General features: G+C 40.0%; 1 protein-coding gene across 1 annotated transcript in view; it reads right to left on the bottom strand.

Moving 5' to 3' along the window:
- EIF2AK4 (eukaryotic translation initiation factor 2 alpha kinase 4) overlaps window positions 1-23,133 on the bottom strand; it is a 122,335-nt gene that overhangs the window by 87,210 nt on the left and 11,992 nt on the right. Inside the window, exons 2-6 of the mRNA XM_021718487.1 lie at window positions 23,098-23,132; window positions 18,070-18,182; window positions 14,002-14,104; window positions 3,096-3,248; window positions 206-286 (exon numbers count right to left, since the gene is read on the bottom strand). Coding sequence (XP_021574162.1) covers window positions 206-286; window positions 3,096-3,248; window positions 14,002-14,104; window positions 18,070-18,182; window positions 23,098-23,132 — 485 coding nt within the window. The remainder of the gene's footprint in view (window positions 1-205; window positions 287-3,095; window positions 3,249-14,001; window positions 14,105-18,069; window positions 18,183-23,097; window position 23,133) is intronic.

Below are 23,133 nucleotides of genomic sequence, written 5' to 3'. Positions count from 1 at the left end.
GTAGTCAATATCTGTCTGGGGACGGGGGGACACCCCTTATCAACAAGGGTGCCTGAACGAAGCATATTTGTATACCTAACCCTAAACTGTACTCCACAATATCAAAAAAAAAATATTGATATAAAAAAATAAATAAATAACAACAAAACAAAAAAATTTTATGTTTAGCAAAAAGTAAATTATTTTAGTATGGCAGAGTACTCACTTGCTTAGCCATTTCTTTCCTTTTTTTCTCTTCTTTTATCTCTTCTTTCCTTCTCTGAATCTCATGAAGAATTTCACGTTGCTGAAATAAATCAAACCACCATCAAATGCCAATGAGATGTGCTTATATACAAACAGCAGTTCCATGAGCTTTTTTGGGGTTCTTATGCTACAGGCATTCCCATTTAAATAGGTTTTAAGACTGTGTGGAAAGGCATTTACTTTCCATTCTTCATATTCCACGTGCAGGACATCCACTAGAGCAACACTGTTGGCTTCTCCTTCCCACACTTGTTTTAGACCCTCCTCTTTGATATCTGTCTGTCTGAAGAAACTAAGCACTTATGCCTGCTCTCTGCCATGGGGTCTGAGTCAGCTTTGTAGAGGTGAGCTGAGCTGTCCTCTATGCCTGGGCCTGGTGTGGCAATGGCCCAGGTACTACATCTACCTGCCAGACCTTCACCTGCACCCTCTAATCAGCTTTCTCAGTATTGAAAGTGGTACTTTGATCTCCATTCATTTTTTTATTAGTCCCTTAAAATTCCAGATTGTAAATATCAAAACTATCAAAATCACCAAAACCCATAAGAGCAATAATAGAAAATGTAAAAAAAAAAAAATACCCCAGACCTACAGGTAGCTATGCAGTATATTAAAACAAGATTGTTAGCCAAATATGCAGTATCTTCTAATTAAAATGTGCCTTTCTAAAAACAATGACAACAATAAGGAATATTAAACTCTAAATGATAACTAGGCAACAAAATTTCAGTAAGAGATAAGAAGTAACAGAATGAATGGGACCTGCAGAAGGACAATGTTAATATAAGCACAGGGTAAACAAAATAAGGCAGGAGAAATAAAACAAAAAAAGAGCCAGGGCCGGGCTTGGAGGCTCAGCCTGTAATCCCAGCACTTTGAGAGGCCAAGGCGAGTGGATTGCCTGAACCTGCAGGTTCAAGACCAGCCCGGGCAACTTGGTGAGACCTTGTTCCTACAATAAATAAAAAATTAGCTGGGCATGGTAGTTAAGGTTACTTGGAAGGCTGAAGTGGAAGGATTGCCAGAGCCCAGCAGGTCATCACTGGGGTGGCCGTGAGTGTGCCACTGCACTCCAGCCTGGGCGACAGAGTGAGCCTCCAACTCAAAAAGAAAAAAAGAGCCAGGTATAAGAACCTAACAAAAAAAGGAAAAAACAAAACCTTAGAAGTAACTGTTAGAGGCCAGGCATAGGAGGTCACACTTGTAATCCTAGCACTTTGGGAGGCCAAGGCAGGAGGATTGATTGGGCCCAGGAGTTCAAGACCAGCCTGTGTAACATAGTGAGATTGTGTCTCTACAAAAAATTAGTCAGGTGTGGTGGCATGCACCTGTAGTCTCATCTACTCAAGAGGCTCAAATGAGAGGACCACTTGAGTCCAGAGGGTTGAGGCTGCAGTGAACTGGGATCCTGCCATTGTACTCCAGTCTAGGTGACAGAGTATCAAAAAAAAAGAAGAAGAAAAGGAAAAAGAAGTAACTTTAATAAATAGTAATATTGATAGGAACAAAACCAGAAAGCATCACCAAGAAATAAAAATAAATGTAAAAATAGTTCTGGTAGAAAGTCTGATATCAATTCTTCCTAAATGAATATGTAAGCTTAGTGCAATTTCAATAAAAATCCCAGGTTTTATTTGTTTTGTTTTGACTTTGAGAAAGCAATCTACAGTTCATCTGTAAGAATAAATGCATGAGAATGGCTGAGAAACAATGGAAGAAGAAAGGATGGGGAATGGTGGACTTGACTCGTCAGATATTAAAACATTACAAAGATACAATAATTCAAAAAGTGTGGTAGACTTAAGAAAAACAGATGCACTGAACAAAGGTCATTGACAAATAAAACCTAGTAAAGATAAGTAGCTAAAATATACTTTAAAGGAAGAATAATGAATCACTTAATGGATAATTATTCTTTAATAACTGCTAGAAAAATGTCCAGGGAAAAAATAAACTTAGGCTTTTTTTTTTACAACCTGTTCCAAAATAAGTTCTAGATAAATTAATTAAAGGGCTAAATAGGAAAAAAAAGTTAAGTTATAATCATGAAGGAAATTTACATGCATGTATTATCTTTGATTAAAGGATTTTAAAAGTAAGAGTTTATATTCTTACACAAGTAGATTAAAGAAAAAATACAAATGGTTAGTGAATATAAAAAAGTTTATTCCTGACTTTTGCTACTCATTTGGGCATGAGATACTTGTCTTACACGGGGTAGGGGAGGAGAGTAGCTTCAAAAACTCAGTGAACCCCTGTGAAGACTGATAAGCTCAGAAAGACAACAGGAAGCTTGGTGCAATGGCTTCCTTCCTTTCTTTTTTTTTTTTTGAGATGGAGTCTCACTCTGTCACCCAGACTGGAGTGCAGTGGCCGCTCCCGGCCACCGCAGCCTTGACCTGCTAGGCTCTGGCGATCCTTCCGCCTCAGCCTTCCGAGTAGCCGGAATTACGGGCGTGCGCTACCCAGCTGATTTTTTTTTTATTTGTTGTAGAGATGAGGTCTCGCCAAGTTGCCCTGGCAGGTGTCGAACCCGCGGGCTCAGGCGATCCACTCACTGCGGCCTCCCAAAGGCGCGGGATTACAGGCTGAGCCACCGAGCCCGGCTTCCTTTCTTTTTTTAAGACTTGGACTGAGAGTTCTAAGGGGCAGCATTTATGTGTATTGGGAGACAACTACTCACAGTATTTCTTAGTTACCCTTAGGGCCTCCTCTCACAGGAACCTACCTTTCTTGCATCAAATACTGAGCAAAACTTGAAGATAAATTTGTAGGCAGAGCTAGAATTACAACCCATGGAAGCCTGCAACCCTCCAGACTGGCCACCCACATGGACAAGGGTGTCTCACCTCCTGCTCCTCTCTTCGTTTGGCTTCCAAAAGCCTCTGTTGCTCCTCCTGAGCCCGCCTTTCCAGCATTTCTTCATGAAAAGACTTGGGAGGGGGCTTGTTATGCTCGCTGAGAAATGACTGCACGTGGTAAGCCAGTTCAAATATCATCACCTAAACATGTAATCAAAAGTCAACTACAAATGATCAAATAATGGGAAGGCCTGGCCTGAAGAGGAAAGGCTGCAGAAGAGCAAAACAAGCTGGCAGTCAGAGGTGCATTAACAATACCATTATTCATTCTGATATGACACATTCTGAATTAGGTATATGATGCAACCATAGCAGGAAAAAGCTGTACAAAGGCTCAATGCATTGTGTTGCTATGAAGACAAATCATTACCTAGGTAAATAAAAAGATTCACTTTTCTTTTGTAGACCTACTCAATTTATTGGCATTTTCTGTAAGATTAATCCAATACAATCTTTCTATACAAACAAATCTGAGAAAATATTGCCTTGAAGTTGATGGCTGTTGACTGGTCAGGGTGGTAGTTGCTGAAAGTTGGGGTGGTTGAGGCATTGTCTTAAAATAAAACAACAATGAAGTTTGTTATACTGACTGACTCTTCATGAAAGATTTCTTTGTAGCATATGATGCTGTTTCACAACATTTTACCCACAGTTGAACTTGTTTCCAAATTGGTGTCAATCCTCTTAAACCCTGCTGCTGCTTTATCAACTAAGTTTATGTAATATTCTAAATCCTCTGCTGTCATTTCAACAATGATGACCGCACCTTTACCAGGAGTAGCTGCCATCTCCAGAAACTACTTTCTTTGCTCTTCCATAAGAAGTAACTCCTCATCTGTTAAAGTTTTATCATGAGACTGTGGCAATTCAGTCACATCTTCAGGCTCCACTTCTAATTTTAGTTCTCTGCTGTTTCCACTACATCTGCAGTTACTTCCTGAAATCCTGAACCCTCAAAGTCATTCATGAGGGTTAGAATCAACTTCTTCTCAACTCCTATTAATGTTGATATTTTGACCCCCTACACTGAATCATGAATGTTATTAACAGCATCTGTAATGGTGAATCCTTTCCAAAAAGATTTTCAATTTATTTTGGCCAAATTCATCAGCGGAATCACGACCTACGGCACCTATAGCCTTATAAAATGTATTTCTTCTTTTCTTTTTTTTGAGTAGGAATCTCACTCTGTTGCCCAGGTTGGAGTGCAGTGGCACGCTCACGGCCACCACAGCCTTGACCTGCTGGGTTCAGGTGATCCTTCTGCCTCAGCCTTCCAAGTAGCTGGAACTATCGGCACATGCTACCACATTTGGCTAATTTTTTTTATTTATTATAGAGACGAGGTCTCGCCAAGTTGCCCAGACTGGTCTTGAATCCCTCGACTCAAGCAATCCTCTCACCTCCGCCTCCCAAGGTATAGGGATTACAGGCGTAAGTCACCGTGCCAGGCTGAAATGTATTTCTTAAATAACAAGACTTTAAAGTCAAAATCACTCCTTGATCGGCTGCAGAATGGATGTTGTACTAGTAGGCATGAAAACAAATTTAGTCTCCTGTACACCAGAGCTCTTAGGTGACTTGGTGCATTATCAATGAATAGTAATATTTTGAAAGAAATCTATTCTTCTGAACGGTAGCTCTCAAGAATGGGTTTAAAATATTCAGTAAACTGGCCAGGCCCAGTGGCTCATGCTTGTAATCCCAGCGCATTGGGAGGCCAAGGCAGGAGGATCGTTTGAGGCCAGGAGTTTAAAACTACCCTGGGCAACACAGTGTTGTTTTAAATTTCTAAAAATTTTTTAAAAATTCAGTAAACAGCTGGGCTCGGTGGCTCAGCCTGTAATCCCGCGCCTTTGGGAGGCTCAGGTGAGTGGATTGCCTGAGCCCGCAGGTTTGTGACCCGCCTGGGCAGCGAGACCTCATCTCTACAATAAATCAAAAAATCAGCCGGGCGTGGTAGCGCATGCCTGTAATTCCGGCTACTCGGAAGGCTGAGGCGGAAAGATCGCCGGAGCCCAATGGGTCGAGGCTGCGGTGACTGGGAGTGGCCTCTGCACTCCAGTCTGGGCGACTGAGTGAGACTCCAACTCAAAAAAAAAAAAAAAAAAAACTCAGTAAACCATACTGTAAACAGATGTCATTCAAGATTTGTTGTTCTATTTACAACACAGGCAGAGTAGATTTAGCATAATTCTTAAGGCCTAGAATTTTCAGGATGGAGAATGAGCACTGGCTTCAACTTAAAGTCACCAGCTGTATTAACCCCCTAACAAGAGTCAGCCTGTCCTTCGAAGCTTTCAAGCCAGGAACTGACTTCTCTTCTCTAGCTATTAAAGTTCTAGATGGCATCTTCTTTCAATAGGTAGTTGTTTTGTCTATGCTGAAAATCAGTAGCTACCTTTATCAATTATCTTAGATATATCTTCTGGATAAATTGCTGCTTCACTCTGTACTTTTAAACATTGGTGTACAAAACTAGTATGTCTTTAACAACAGTTTATGCTCCTTTTAATAATCAGGATGTGCTTCCTTTATAAAAGGCAGCTGTAGTTGAACTGACATCATGGAATTCCTACTACTCATTGGGAATACAGTAAATATTAAAAATCTGAAATCAAGACTTCCGCCTCTGAAAAGGTGAAGAAGACCTACTTTTTCCTATTCCTCCCACCAGATACAACTAAAAATCCCTGAACATTGTTTATAAAACAAGTATAAGAAGACACTGAGGCCAGGCACCTACAAAAGAATACGAAAATTGGCCAGGCATGGCCTGTAGTCCCAGCTGGTGCCTGTAGTCCCAGCTACTATGGAGGCTGAGGTGGGAGGATCACTTGAGACCAGGAGACTGAGGCTTAGATGAGCTGGGATCAGGCCGCTGCACTCCAACCTGGGCAACGGAGTGACAACCTATTACAAAAAAGGAAGAAAGGAAGAAAAAAAGACAGAGAACCCTGTGAGGTGGAGAGCAGAAGGCAAACTGGTTAGGGGCCTCAGGACCTAAGGAACAACACAGTGATGGGTTCCCTGCTTTTTTCCCCCCTCCTATATTTCAAATTGGATACGGGAGAAGTCAGCAACCTGAAAACATCAATGGGTGCAGCTAGCAACGAACCCCAAGACGAGCCTGCTCTCCCTAACCAAAGGACCAGATAAGGGACAGTCTAGAAAGAGACAAGTTCTAGACCAAGCATATCCAACCCACAGCCCATGGGCCACATGTGGCCCAGGACACCTAGTAATGCAGCTCCACAAAAAATTTTAACAACATGTGTCTTTTAGCATTTATTTTCTTCGTGACCCCATGTGTAGTTCCATTTTTGAAGTTCACAGTCACGCCTATTCATACAGTAACTATATTATGTAATCTATGTGCGGCTCAAGACAATTTCTCTTTACCTGATGTGTCCCAGGGAAGCCAAAAGGTTGGATACCTCTGTTTTAGATAATTATTCTTCAGATAAACACCACTGATAAAACGACAGTCTCACTACCATCACTAGGCTGTAATAACCCTTTCCCCCAATTCCCAACTCTGGAGTGGAGTCAGAGAAAGCTGAGGAAGCAAATGGGACTTAGATCCCCACTGGGCAGTAATGAGACTTCCCATCCTCCAAGGTGCCCAAGGAGGACACACAGGGAGCCTGGGCTTCCATCCCAACCTGGCAGTAACAAGGTGTCCCTCTTCTACTCCCTGAGGTCTAATTAAGAGACACAACTCTCACTACTGCCTAGAGGTAACAAGGCTACCTCCCACTCTGGTGTCAGTGGAAACCACAAATGAAACAAAGTAACTTCTACTGTTATCCATGGAGGCTTAGTGTGGAGTTGGAGCTCCCAACGCTCCTCCTCAGCAGGGGCCAGGATACACACCCTCTCCTTGGATGTCAATAGATGCTGAGTGGGAAACTTGGACTTTTAACCCACCTTACATTAAAAAGGCAGTGTCCCTTCCCTTTCCTGTCAGGGTGGTATCACAAGAAGACACCTAAAACTGAAGGTTTAAAGATCTAGATCTATTATATAACATAATAGCTAAAATGTCTAGATTTTATTTTTAAAAAATCACTTGTCATACCAAAACAAGATCTCAAATGGAATGAAGATGTCAAAACCAAGATGACAGAAATGTTAGAATTATTTGACAAGTTTTTGGTTTTTTGTTTTTGTTTTTTGGTCTTTTTTTGAGTCTGCGTTTCACTCTGGCACCCAGGCTGGATGCACTGGCACACTCACAGCTACCACAGCATCAGCCTGCTGGGCTCAGGCGATCCTTCCATTTCAATCTTCCAAATAGCTGGAACTACAGGCACACTACCACATCTGGCTAAATTTTTTTTTAAATTGTAGAGACAAAGTCTTGCCAAGTTGCTCAGGCTGGTCTCGAACCCCTGGGCTCAGGCCTCTTGCTTCCACCTCCCAAAGTGCTAGGATTACAGGAGTGAGCCACCATGCCTGGCCAAGATTTTTTTTTTCTTTTAAGAGAGAAGGTTTTGCTCTGTCATTCAGGCTGGACTGAAGTAATGTGATTACACTTTACTGCAGTTCAAGCAATCCTCTCCCCCTCACCCTCTCGAGTAGGTGGAACTACAGGTGAGCACCACAACATCCAGTTAATTTTTTTTTTTTTTTGGTAGAAATGGAGTCTCACTATGTGGCTCAGCACAGTATCAAACTCATGATCTCAAGTGATTTTCCTAGATCAACCTCCCAAATAGCTGGGATAATAGGTGCAAAAAACCTTGCCAGCTATTTTAAAGGATTTTAAAACAGCCATTATAAAAATGCTTTAACAAGAAATTGCAAACACTCTTGAAGGACAAATGAAAAAATATAGGGAGTCTCAGCCAAGAAATATGATATAAACAACAAAATAAAATTTTTAGAACTAAAAAATATAACTAAAATTTTTAAAAACCCATTTGATAGGTTCAACAGCAGAATAGAGAGACAGTGAAAAGAATCAGTCATAAAAATAAAAAAAAAAGAAATTACACTATCACTAAGACACATCATAGCCAAGCTTCTGAAAACTAAAGACAAAAATATCTTGAAATTATCAAGAAGGAAACTACACTTTTCCTATTTTAAAAAATGTGAATGAAGGCAGATTTCATATCTGAAACCATGTAGGCCAGAAGGAAGTAGCATTAACATTTTTCAAGTACAAAGAGAAGTGTCAATCCAGAACTCCATATTCAGCAAAAATATCTTTCAGGAATGAAGGGGTAATCAAGATAGTCCCAGAAAAAGAAAAACTAGGAGAATCTGTCACCAGTAGAACTATCCTAAAAGAAGAGTAAAAGGAAGTTCTCTAACCATAAAGAAAATGACAAAACAAACAAACAAACAAACAAAAAAACACTTGAACTTTAAGGAAAGAAGGAAGAGAAGACAGTAAGTAATATGGTTAATTCCATAGATTTTTCTTTCTCTTGCATTTTCTAAATTATGTTGGTGTGGTTCCATTTCTGGGTTTTCTGTTCTGTTCCATTAATCTATAAGTCAGTCACTCTGCCAATACCACACACTATACACTATTGATCACTATAGCTATACAACAGGTCCTGAAATTGAGTAGGCTAATTTCTCCCACTTTATTCTTTTTCAACTCAGTTTGTTCCAGCTTTGATTTTAATTTTCATGTGCTTTGGCCTACTATCTAGAATATATTTTAAAAATTCTCCAAATTCAACAATGAAAAAAGCAAACAACTCAGAGACTGAGCAAAAGATGTGAAGAGACATTGCACCAAAGAGGACATATACATTGCAAATAAGCATATGAAAAGATGCCCAACATCACTAGCTATTGGGAAACTGCAAACTAAAACCATAATGAGCCATCACTACACATCTATATTAGTCAGAGTTTTCCAGAGAAACAGAGCCAATAGGATATGTGTATGTAGGCATATGAGGGGCCCGAAAAAAACCCAGAATTATTTTTTGGAGGGTGGGTCCTTTATAGTACCGGTAGGTAAGTGTTCTAGGTAAGTGTTCTAGGAACCCATTGGCATCAGTAACCAGTTAGCATTGTTGTCAGATGCTGCATTCAGTTTCAGTGAATTTTTTTTTGGACAGTCTTTCAACGCATTTGCCCATTTCATGATAGAGATTTATGCGAACATTCTGCCCACACTGCATTAAGTGTTCAGCAGTTTTTGACCAAAAATGGTATGACCTTCGTGCCCCATCCTCCCTATTTACCTGATCTCACCCCGAGTCACTTTCATTTCCCCAGGTGAAAGAAGTATTCAAAGGAAAACATTTTGTCAATGTAAAAGAGGTAAAACAAAAAACAGCAGAAGCACTAAAAGGCATCAAAATTGACAAGTTCAAAAACTGTTTTGAGCAGTGGAAAAAGTGTCTCAATAGGTGTACTGCATCAGGCAAATAGTACTTTGAAGGTGACTGAAGTTTAGGCATGCAAGAATACATAATTTTTTATAAATAAATTCCATCTTTTTGGGATATACACACACAGGGTGCCAAAAAAAATGCATACACATTTTAAGAAAGGACAAAACTGTATTAAAATTGTAATACTCTATAAGATGAATACAAGTCAAGTTTGACTTCTGCAATTACAAGAGGTGCTCAAAGTGATTACCATTAGTGTCCAGACACTTCTGATTATGGTGAACATCTCTTAAAATGTGTGTACATTTTTTTGGCACCCTCGGTAGATAGATAGACACATAGATAGATAGTCAGACAGACAGACAGATATTGAGATTTATTTAAGGAACTGGCTCATGTTGACTTTAGAGATAAGTCCAGAAGGCAGGCTGGCAGGTTGGAGACCCAGAGAGAATTGATGTAGTTCAAGTCCAAAGGTTACTTCCTGGCAGAATACCCTCTTCTTCAGGGAAGTTAGTCTTTTTCTATTAAGACTTTCAACTGATTGGATGAGGCCCATCCACATTATGGAAGCTAACTGGTTCAATTCAGTCAACTGATTTAAATGTTAATCTCATTTAAATTATATATATATTTTTTTTTCTTTTTTTTTTTTTTTTTGAGTTGGAGTCTCACTCTGTCGCCCAGGCTAGAGTGCAGTGGCCTCACAGCTACTGCAGCCTCAAACTGCTGGGCTCAGGCGATACTTCAATCTCAGCCTTCTAAGTAGCTGGAACCACAGGTATGCACCACCACACCCGGCTAATTTTTTTTTTTTTTAAATTGTAGAGACGAGGTCTTGTCAAGTTGCCCAGGCTGGTCTCAAACCCTGGACTCAGGCAATCCTCTCGCCTCCACTGCCCAAAGTGCTGGGATTACAGGCTTGAGCCACTGTGCCTGGCCCTAAAATATACTTTTACAGAAACATTTAGAATAATGTTTGGCCAAATATCTGGGTACCGTGGCCTAGCAAGTTGACATATAAAATTAACCCTCACAACACCTATTAGAGCATCTAAATTGAAAAAAAAATGACAACAAGAAATGCTGGAAGCCGGGCTCGGTGGCTCAGCCTATAATCCCACGCCTTTGGGAGGCCGAGGTGAGTGGAGACCCGCCTGGGCAGACGAGACCTCATCTCTACAATAAATCAAAAAAATTGGCCAGGCGTGGTAGCGCGCGCCTGTAATTCCGGTTACTCGGAAGGCTGAGGCGGAAGGATCGCTGGAGCCCAGCAGGTCGAGGCTGCGGTGGCCGGGAGCGGCCACTGCACTCCAGTCTGGGTGACTGAATGAGACTCTAACTCAAAAAAAGAAATGCTGGAAAGCATGTGGAAAAACTGGATCACAAACATATTGCTGGTAAGACTGTAAAGTAGTTCAGCCACCGGGAAAAGCTTATCAATTTCTTAAAAAACTGAACATGTGGCCGGGCCTGGTGGATCACACTTAAAATTCCAGCACTTTTGGAGAACAAGGTGGGAGGATTACCTGAGCCCAGGAGTTCAAGACCAGCCTAGGTAACATAGCGAGACTTTGTCTCTACAAAATATACAAAATAAAAATTAAAAATTAGCCAGGTGTGGTGGTGCATGCCTATAATTTTAGCTACTCAGGAGGCTGAGGCAGGAGGATCACCTGAGCCCTGGAGGTAGAGGTTGCAGTGAGTGTGATCATGCCACTGTACTCCATACATCCAAAATTGCACTTCTGGGCATCTATCCCAGAGAAATGAAAACTTACACTCACAAAAAAAAATAAAACAAACAAATCTGTATATGAATGTTTACAGCAGCTTCATTTGTAAAAGCCCAAAACTGGAGACAACCCAGATATTTTTCATCTGGTGAACAGATAAATAATGGTATACCTATAACATGGAAGACTACTCAGCAATGAAAAGTAACAGCTATTGATACACGCAACAACCTGAATGAATTTCCAGAGAATTATGCTGAGTGAAAAATGCCAATCCCAAAAGATTACATACTGTGTGATTCCACTTATATAATACTCTTGAAATGACAAAATTATAGAAATGAAGAACAGATTAGTGGTTATCTGGTGTAAAGGAGAGGTTAGGGATACAAGAGAGGGTTACAGAAGGGCAACATGGGAAATCCCTGTGGTGAGGAAACAGCTTTGTATCTTGACTGCATCAATGTCAGTATCCTGGTCATGATATTGTACTGCAGTGTTATCAAATGTTACCACTTGGGCAAACTGGTAGAGAGGTGCATAGGATCTTTCTGTATTATTTCTTATAATTGCATATCAATATGTAATTATTTCAAAATAAAAAGCTTAATTTATAAGGCCTGACAATTAAGTTCATGAACTCATCCTAGAAAAAGTACAACATACCTCACTGCTGAATATCACTATGGTCATCTTCAAAGTACTCCTTTTGGGAAGCTATGCACCAATGCCAGCATCTAGGCCCCCATCAAAGCAATTTTTGAACTCTTTCTGGAATGGCTGTCAGAGCTGTCATCATATTATCTTCGATGTCCTGAATGTCATCAAAATGACTTCCTTTCAATACTTCCTTTAACTTGGGGTAAAGAAAAGTCATTGGGGCCAGATCAAGTGAATAGGGAGGGTGTTCCAATACAGTCATCTGTTTACTGGCCAAAAACTTCCTTACAGTGAGAGCTGCATGAACTGATGCACTGTTGTGATGCAAGAGCTCCTTTGGAACCACTTTGCACACACACCTTTCTCATACCAAGATTTTCAGTTAAGATTTCCCTAACTGTTTCTCTTCCGATGTTTATTTGGTTTGCTGTGTTTCTCACAGTCAGCAGATGATTCTGACACACAAATCTACAAATTTTTGCAATGTTTTCATCAGTTCTGTTCGTTACTGGTTGTCCTGACTTCTCTTCATCAATGATGCTTTCTCTGCCCTCAGAAAAACGTTTAATCTATTTGTACACTGCCATTTTCTTCATGGCATTATCCCCATAAACTTGGATTAACACATCCCTGATTTCACTTCCACTCTTGCCAAGTTTAACAAGAAATTTAATGTTTTCTCTTTGCTCTAATTCAAGCTCTGATAGTCTCACAATGGCACACAAAAAACATGCAACAACAATAATGAATGCCACTCAGCAATGCATCGCCATATGTTGACACAAACACAGCTATGAGACACTGGTATACCAAGGTTGTGAAATCTTACCGAGTTGTATGTCAAGTGCTGCCAATGTAAGCACACGGTGGTAAATACACGAACTTAATTGTCAGACCTCATAAAATACAGCAAAAATTTTATATCACAAATCATGACTCCGAAAAACTAGAGGCTTTTCTGTAGCTGAATTTTCAATATAACTTCATATTAGTTTTTGGTTAGGCACTAGAGTCCCTTTACACTAGAAAGAACTTTGGAATAATTCCTAAGGCCTAGTTTCTTTTTCAGGTTCATCTACAATCACTTTTTGTAGTTCATCAGTCACTGAAGTTCTTGGAAACAACAACCTAAGTGGACACAATTTGTATTTGCCAAAAGGTACTTCACTTGCATCACATTGTGACTCACTGTGTTATAAAGCGAAAGTGAAAAAGTGTCCAGTAACTTTATATGAGGTGCATGCTACCTTTGGTTATCTCTAATAGAAATCTGAAATAGACACAGAAGCTGAGGGTTACTTAACTCTTCTTGATTTTTATATGAGGGGATAGTTATACATGAGCTGCCTAGGCAAATACAATGAATGGTTTTATTAAAAAGTGAGAAAAAGATGGACTATAGTTAGAGGGAATTGGTCTGGCCTGAGGAAAGCATAGTAATACTCTGCCCCAGGAGTCTCCTACTCTCACCCTCCAGAGAGAGTTCTGCCACCCAAAGGAGAACTCCCATGTAGGCTCTGATGTTCAGACAATTAAAAAGAATCAATCCTGAGCTCAGTGTAAAAGCTCAGATATAGAATAGACACAGAAGGAATGGAATATGCTGCTAATGATCAAGAAGGAAAACAATGAATTCCTTCAATATGCAAAGAGGAGAGGTGGCAAAGATGAGTCAGAAATGGCTAGTCTCCAAACATTTTCCAACAGAAAGGTTCAAGTCAAGATGAGGTCAGAGTGCCAGGTCCAACTATAGTGTTGCAAATATTACCACTTGGACAAACTGGGAAAGAGGTATGTGGGATCTTTCTGTATTATTTCTTATATTTTTATATATATAATTCTTATAAAAAATTATGGCCTGCTTCACATCAACTGCTTTCAGAAAAACTGTTAATGCATCAACAGTACCATCTAGAGATACTCCACAAGTTGCATTCCATAAATCCTGTTAAATAAGTAAAAATGCATGTTCTCCTTTGTAGATACTAGTAAGAAACAAAACACTCTAGTCAAAATTGGATTTGAGGTATACTGGGAAAGGCTTTAAGCCAAAGAAAAGGCAGGAGGGCAAATGCCGCTGAGCGTGACAGAGATTTTTACTGTCCTCTTCAATTTTAGTTTAATAAATCTTACCTCCCCACAATGCTTTTTCGCCAGTTCTTCTAGACAGGATTTTAACAAATTAACACTTTCATTTGACAGACCTTTGGCATTCTTTAGCTCTATTTCAGGAACACTGGAAAAGAAAAAAAAAAAGGAATTACTCCAGAAAGATAGCTGTTTGCATTAATAATTGCTAAGTTCTAAGCACTCTAGACCTAAGGATTTCATAAAGATCTCCTATGTGAACCATTCCAAGTCACCAGCAACATTTCTCTTAATCTTTTTTTTTCTTTGAGTTGGAGTCTTTTTGAGCCTGTTGTCTAGGCTGGAGTACAGAGGCACACTCATGGCCACCGCAGCCTCAACCTGCTAGGCTCAGGTGATCCTTCTGCCTCAGTCTTTCAAGCAGCTAGAACTACAGGTGTGCACCACCACACGTGGCTAATTTTTTGATTTATTGTAGAAGCAAGGTCTCGCCATGTTGCCCAGGCTGGTCTCGAACCCTTGAGCACAGGCAATCCTCTTACCTCAGCCTCCCAAAGTGCTGGGATTATAGGCATGAGCCACTGTGCCAGGATTCCTTTAATCTTAAGAGGAATTCAACCATAACTTAGCAACTCTAGTTGACAGAGTCACCTGCACTTTGTAGAGAAAAAATGGGCTGGCCAAAGCCTTCAGTCTAGGTTGCCAGGCACCCTCCTACCCCAGGTGACCCAGACTTACTGGGCTTGATCCAGTAGCTCTCCAACCCCAGTGCCTCTGATTAAATTACAATTTCCCAACATTAATTATTATTTATTGCTTCTGATTTGTCCCAGATGCCCAGCTCTGGGTTCTTCTTAAAAAATAAAAAAAACAGTTGGGCTCTGTGGCTCAGCCTGTAATCCCAGCACTTTGGGAAGCCAAAGAGAGTGGACTGCCTGAGCCTACAGGCTCAAGACCAGCTTGGGCAACTTGGTGAGACCTCGTGTCTACGATAAAATTTTAAAAATAGCCGGGCATGGTGGCATGCGTCTGTAGTTTTGGCTATTCAGAAGGCTGAAGGAGAAGGATCCCCGGAGCTCAGCAAGTCGATGCTGGGGTGGCCGTGAGCGTGCATGCCACTGCACTCCAGCCTGGGCGAAGGAGTGAGACTCCAACTCAAAAATAAATAAATAAATAAATATACATAAAAATAAATAATTCCAGCTATATGGAATAGTTGGAATACTGATATCAACCTAGTAACTTAACCATGTACTCCCTTATATGGTAACTGTCCACCCTAGCTTGCAACCAGCATCAGTTAACCTAGCTCTGACAGCTCACCAGCAAGTCCAAGGGCTTTGCACTTGTTTGTGTGCTCCAGCATAAAGCTGAACAAGAATAACTAGGCGACGGAGCCCTGTGACTCATTTGGTATTCCCACAACATGCTGTGTCCAATCACTCATTCTGATTGTTAACAAGGTGGAAATGCTCATTTCTTGTGTATAAATCTAGTCATGCACACTCTGTGAGCTCTGCTTATTCCAAGGATGCCTGATTCGTGTTCCTCTTTATCCCTCAGAGCTCACCTAAGTCAATATTTTCTACTCAAGGAATTACACAACCAGCCCTCAGCTTTCCTTTTATTCCCAGCCAATAACTATCCAATAACAACTCTCTGGGATTTAATAGGAGTTATTTAATTTGACTGAAGAGAAGATGACTCATCACTTCCTCCCAAGCATTTCGGAGTAATTCATGGTATTTTATGTTAGTGAAGTCTTGACAATTCATGCATCTTTGCATTATCTCAATGCTTCAATATAATAATAGGTTGCAATAATCATTTTCTCCGTGGATAGATGGAAATCTGAGAGAACGTAGTTTATATAAGAAAAAGGAATAGAAAAACCATACAGTCCTGAATTTATGTATGGCCTCTCTAACTCCAGTGACATCAAGGACTATTTTGCAGAAAAGCAAAGTTTTCCTTACTATCTCATTTCAAAGGGGTAGGTAAGATGTTCCCTCAAATCAAGCTTTTAATAATGTTTTTAAAATTAAGCAATCATTATATAGCAATATTAACATAATGGCAAAAAATCATCTATAATACTAATTAAACTATAAAAATTTCTCTACTGTTTCATGTCCTTGCCACATAATTCATAATTTACATAGTTGATATCATAATGCTTGCTTTTTAGTTTTTTATAAGCATTTCCACGTAGTTTTTTAAAAGTCATCCCATAAGCCGGGTTCGGTGGCTCAGCCTGTAATCCCGTGCCTTGGGAGGCTGAGGTGAGTGGATTGCCTGAGCCTGCGGGTTCGAGACCCGCCTGGGCAGCGAGACCTCATCTCTACAATAAATTAAAAAATCAGCCGGGCGTGGTAGCGCATGCCTGTAATTCCAGCTACGTGGAAGGCTGAGGCGGAAGGATCGCCGGAGCCCAGCAGGTCGAGGCTGCGGTGGCCGGGAGCGGCCACTGCACTCCAGCCTGGGCAACCGAGTGAGACTCCAACTCAAAAAAAAAAAAAAAAAAATCAAAAAAGTCATCCCATAATATTTTTATCAAGTAGGCACATCAAGATTTACCTGGCATCTGAAGGGAGGGTCGTCCTGTGGGACTGAGCCCTTAATCTGTGGGGTCTGTGTTAACTACAGAAGATTACTGTTAGAAATGAATTGAACTGTTGGGTACCCAGGTGGTGTTAGAAAAGACACCACGTATCTGGTGTCAGGAAAAAAAAATAAAAGAAAAAAACTAGAGAGGGACTGTCATGATTTTCTTTCATACACTTAATTATCTTTTTTCATTAATTAGTATTTTGTATACCTTTTATATATACTCTCAGTAGCGTTAGGGGCCAAAGTGGTTTACTGACTTTAAGGAGAGGTTTTAGGTTGGGCGCCATGGCTCATGCCTATAATCTCAGCACTTTGGGAGGCTGAGGTAGGAGGATTGCTTGAGCCCAGGAGTTTGAGACCAGCCTGGGCAACAAGGTAAGACCTTATCGCAACAAAAAAATGTGTTTTAAAATTAGCCAGGCATGGTGGCACACATCTGGAGTCCCAGGTACTCAGGAGGCTGAGGAAGGATCACTTGAACCCAGGATGCCAAGACTGTGGCAAGCCAAAATCATGCCGCTGCACTCCAGCCTGGGTGACATAGTAAAAGTCAAACACGCACACACACACACACACTCGCGCACACACACGCACACACATACACACACAAAAGCAGTTCTAACCTATCTGTATTTTCATGACCTCTGCCACATCTTAGGATAACAAGTTCCATAAATTTACCACCTACTGTGTAAAGCAGTGCTTTCTTTTATTTGCCACTTTCCTTCTCAAAAAATTTCACTGATCCCCCCTACCCACCAATAAATTCAAACCACTCAACATTACTTAGGCCAATTTTCCTTTCTACATGAAATGTCTGGAAAGATACATGATATTTCAAGAAAAAAGACCACTTGAATGCTGACACTTTTGTTCTAACCAGTGGCTGTCAACCAGAGGTGGCACCATCTTCAGGGGAAGTTTGGAAACTTGGGGGGTTTTGGTTGTCTCAGTGTCTGGAGAACACTCCAGAGATGTGAAGCATTCGGCAGTGCAGGAAACAGCCCTGCACAATGAAGACATAACAGCAGTGTCCCACTGAGCATCACAGCCACTCTGGAATACTCCTTCATTCGAGGTGGTGAAAGATCACATTAGGCACAGATGGTTATGGAATTTCTAATGCCTACCATACTTTAAAACTGAGTACACAAGTGCTTTCAATAGTCAATATGCCTTTATCCTTTTCTTATAGATTTTTCCTCTTCCTAGTTCATGATGAATTAAATTAACAAATGCTAATGTCAGAAGCAAACAAGTAGTCTCTCAGCAAATATTAGGCTCTGCAGTGAGTATTCTACAACTACAAACAGACTTAAAAAGAGACAAGTTTCTTGAAAACATCTATTGTTGATGTAGTTTTGCTGAAATACAGGCAATAGGAAATGAAATTTTATGTGGAACAGGGACAGGGAGGAAGAAATACCATTACTTTCAGTCTGTTTCTCTGTTGTCAAAACTGAAAACTGAAATCAAGTCAAAACTATTTACAAATGTACTCACACATCTGGATAAGTAGGTGGGCATTTAACCCTCAAATCCACTTTTACATATACTTCTTCACCAGTTAGGCCTTGAGGGTACAGAACTAAATTGATTTCAGGGGGCTCTTTGACCTAAAAGAGAAAAGTAAATATATTTTTTCTCTAGAGAGCCAATCATTAACAATTAAGATAATGATCAACTTAGTTCAAAAATTTGACTCTTAAGTCATATGTATTTATATTTTAACATAAGTGTTTGGGCATATTTTCCAAAAACATAGTTTAAAAACAAAACCTGTGCCAGAGGAAATACATTTTCCTTTTTAAAGTTATCTAAGGGATTAACCAAAATGTTCCACTCAGCTCCATTCATTCAAATGTTAAGTGAGTCTGTGCTGTGCTGTGCTAGGGGCTGGGAATGTGGGAGTAAATTTAGACAGATGCAGTTTCAAGTAGCTGATACAAACTAAAAGACAAATGAGTAATTTCAAACAGTGATGGCTGCTGTAAAGAAAATAGAGCAGAGTAATAGGACATAGTGGTGGGGAAGGGGGAGATATCTAGACAGGTAGATCAGGGAAGCCCTCTATGAGCAGGGGAGATTCGAAGTGAGATTTGAATACTGAGATATGGATAGTGAAAACCCATGACATGGATACATCTGATAGCTTTTCTAAAATTGCATGTTTTCAAACAACTGCTTTTCACCAAATCACTGAGTACCTATTGTTCCTTAATTTACTTACATAATTTTTTCAAAAAGGATTTCAAGCAGTCTGTATTATATGTAATAAAAAGGCGGGGGGAGGGAAAAAACAATGACTGGGCACTCCAATGGTCCAGGTACTTTACCAACTCTGCAACGTAGTTGCCATCTCCATTTTACAGATACAGCAACTCAGGAGTTTAAGATTCCTGCCCACACATACACAGGACACAGCTGGAATTCAAACCCAGCTTTGCCTCCAAAATCCTGTCTCTTTCACAAGCCACACTTTTATTATGCCATCTTGAATTGTGATTAAGCCTTGACTTTTTCTCTGAACGTCCAAGGGGCCATGGCACAGAGAGAAATATATGTGTTATTATCAGAAAGGAGGAAGCCTAAAAATTCTTTTAAGGGCAGCAGAGTACTTAGCAACACTAAATTTTAACATAAGTTTATAGTATGAACTTTACATATAGCACCCCAAATCATATAATAAATGATGTTTTTCTTCTATTATGTGTACAAAATCTATAATATCGGTTTTTCTATGGCTTTATAATAATCCTTGATAACAGCTATAATTCCTCCCGTATGGCACAATTCTGTGAATGTAGTCCTTGGGAGGGTTAAGCATTCCATGGTCCATGAGGCCCTTCATCCACTCATTCACCTGTCACACATCCATCACCCACACTTGTGCACTGACTGTCAGGCACTGTGCTTAGCTGACAGAGGTGAGAACAAATACATGGTTCCAGCTCTCATGGAACCTCGATATGGTGGAGGAAAACAGACATAATAAACACATAAGCACGAATTTAGAAAGTGTTGATGAAGAGATGATTTGATGCTCTACTTAGAGAACGATTGGGGTGGGTGTGAGGGAACACACCTAGATGTGATCAGAGAAGACCTATCTGAGGATGTAGCATTTAAGGTGAGACAAGTCAGAAACCGAGCATTTCAGGCAAAGAAGGAGCATGGAAAGAGACTCAAAACACATTTGGGAATTATTTTACTCAACAACAATTTTTGTTTTTTTTTTTTTACCATGCATTGGGCAAGTAGGAGTGAACATACAGATGGGCCCTGTTATATAATGTAAAGGTGGCACTTCAAATGAGTGGAAAAGACTGAAAAACTCCATCACCTGTGTTCGTCTAACTGCCTCGCTTGGGGAGGGCAGATGCACAGGATAAGGGTAGACTAGGCCCAAACTTACTTGAAGCTAGGAGCTTAAAAATAAAAGCTGGGCAACCTTCTCGGGTCCCCTCCCACTGTGGGAGTTTTTTCTATCCTCTTAACAAATCCTGCTTTCAAAAAAATAAAAAAAAGGAAAGAAAAATAAAATAAAGCTATTTCCATATTTATTTGATGAAAATTCAAAAACGAAGTCATGAAAAAATTAAAAGAAAACCTCAAAGAATTTATTTTTTGGGTAAAATTGGAAGGGAAGTATTTTCTAGGAAAAAAAAAAATTACAGGGACCATAAAACAAAAAATAGGTAACTCCACTAACATTTTTTAATTACATAAATTACATAAATATCAAAATGCACATGGTTAATTACAGGGACATATTTGCAATACAGGACCCAAAATGCTAATATTTTAAACATATATCTAGCTCTTACAAGTGAATAGGAAAATAGTCCACAGAGTAGAAAAACAAATTAAAAAACATGAATAGCTCACAGAAAAAATCAATGGTTTACAAATAAATAAAAATTTATGTATTACATATAAATAAATAAAAATTAAAATTTAACTACTGGCAAAGATGAAAATGTCTGACATATATAATGTTGATTAAGACAGAGGAAAACAAGCATTCTTGTACACTTTTGGTGGACCCAGGGATAGAAGCAAGCTTTTTGGAGGGAAGTTTGCAATATCTATTAAATTACAAATGAACAGAACTTTTGCTGACATGGAAAGCTAGCTAAGATAGTTAATAACTTATAACTACCTATAAATTATAGATTACATTTTAAACTAATGGTGTGCAAAGTTTTTTCAAATGTAAAATAATTTTCAGCATGCACCTCAAAATGTTCAGTTATTTATAAATGATATATACATGCTACTAAACTGAAATTTCTATTACAACACATACCTTCAAAAGAAGTTTTAAAAATCTGACCTGAATTCATTGGCAGCAAATTTAACCTGAATTGACATGAGGTTATTAATAGTCTTTATTTATCCTGTTCAGTGTGAACTTTTTATTTTTCTTATTTAGTTATTTTTTTTTTAAGGGAGACACTGCCTCCTGTGTTAAATCAAATGTGTTCCCCAGCATAAAATTTGAATACTTATGTATTCATTGTTGATTTTGGATGCTGCACCAGACACTAATATGTAGAACGTACACACATGAAATTAAAGAGGAACACTTCTCAATTCAGAAACCCATCAGGCCTCAAGAGTTTTGGCTAAAGAATTGAGGACCTGCATAATTCTTCCCCAAAGGCTGGCAAGTAGCAGGTGATAATAAATAATTGCCGAATGACTAAACTCTGATTCATCCTTATGACTATCAATTATTTGCCTGCGGGGCTATGAGAGTGTTAAGGCCATTTGCTTTGTGCATCAAGAGGCACAAACAGCTATTTGAATTCTTCTGCCTGCCTTTTTTGGGGGTTTTGGGTTTCACTCTTGTCCAGGTTGGAGTGCAGTAGCACCATCATGGCTCACCACAACCATGCAAAGCCCTACCTGCCTTTTATGGTTTTTGTTTTGATTTGTCTGGTCTTCTATCTTGTTATAAAGGCCACTAACTATAAATTCTTAGGATTATTGGTATCCCTACCTAAAAGCAGGTGCTTTTTCCCTGCCATTTTTCTGAGGCCTTAAGAGCAGGTAACTAAACTTGTATAAAGTAAACAAACTGGTCAGGTGGGTGGCTCACACCTGTAATCCCAACACTTTGGGAAAGCCAAGGCGAGAGGATTACCTGAGCCCGTGAGTTCAAGATCAGCCTTGTCAGCCTGGCCAGACTTCGTGTCTAAATAAATAAATTATTGAGTATGGTGGCATACGCCTGTAGTCCCAGCTACTTGGAAGGCTGAAGTGGAAGGATCGCCTGAGCCCAGCAGGTTGAGACTGCAGTAGCTGTGATCGTGCCACTGCACTCCAGTCTGGGTGACAGAGTGAGCCTAAGATTCAAAAAAATAAAAAAACTGGTTCTGAATGAACTCTTAGGGGCTTTGAATTCAGTGTACTTTGTGACACTTATTTTGGCTACTTCCTGATTCTCAATGTCTGGGAACCAATTACCAGAAAGTCATGTTATTATTTTATTATAAGCATGCATAAGGGGAATCTTTACATTTTTATTATTCCAGGTGAAAAATAACTTTTGAAATTAAGCACTAAAAAAGTAAGTTCTCTGAGAACAGGAATTTTTATCTGTTTTGCCCACAGCTGTATTGCCAATGCCTAAAACAATGTATATTTAATTAAGGAAGAAGTACATTGGGCTAAAGGGCAAATATTTTGACCTAACAGCTCCAGAAGATGCTATTTCTTGAGGAAATCCTGGATGTGCAGATAAGGCAGATGCTGGGTAAAAGAGAAATTGAAGGCAGATGAAAAGAGGTAGTACCTTTTAAATAATCATATTCAGAAATATATTAGTTTGGTGGAGCAACTTTTCAAAGATGGGGGGAAAAACTGTCAGTATCAGCAGTTTGAGTGCCTTAACTTCCAGACAAAAAGGAAAATAATATTTAAAATCAAATGCCATTTAAATAGTAGACTCAGTACACCCCCCTCTCCATTACAGTTAAGATGAATGTATTCTATATTCTGGGTTAAATGCATTAAAGGAAGGTACAGTGATTCATAAAGTTCCTTCATACCGGAAAACACAGTGGATGCCAGGGAGATAAAGTGGGCATTTTGTGAGGTATAGATTTGGACACACCGGGGTATTCAAAAACTTGAGAATTCTGATTGAGGGCAGAAGGCCTGCTCAAGCGCCCAAAAGAGCGTTTCCAGAACAAAGTAGCAACGGGTGCCTATGAAAGTGCTCTTGTATCATCTTCGAGGTCTTTCCGGGTAGGTGGGAAGAACAAGGTTGGAAGGCAAATATGTTAAGGGGGGTTAGGGAGGATAAGAAGCAGCGCCAGCTGAGAGAGAGAGGCCGACAGGGGGAGAAAGTCTGTAGGAGAATTCGGCCCAGGTGGGGTTCTGGAGACCAGCTGCAGGTGCGCGGACAAAAAGTGAGCGTGGGTGGAATCGGAGGGATGAAAGACTGCAGGAGCCTAAAGAGGCGGCCCAATCTGAAGCGTCTGGGCTCCGGCCCAGCCCGGGCGGGACAAGCCACGTTCCTACCGATCCGCACGCGTCCGGCCGCAGGTCCTGGAAGTC

The sequence above is a fragment of the Carlito syrichta genome, unplaced genomic scaffold (genome assembly GCF_000164805.1).
Source record: "Carlito syrichta isolate Samal-C Ts95f unplaced genomic scaffold, Tarsius_syrichta-2.0.1 Scaffold312225, whole genome shotgun sequence".
Lineage (NCBI taxonomy): Eukaryota > Metazoa > Chordata > Mammalia > Primates > Tarsiidae > Carlito > Carlito syrichta.
Note: the sequence above shows the minus strand (reverse complement) of the source record. Positions and strands in the feature narration are given on the sequence as shown.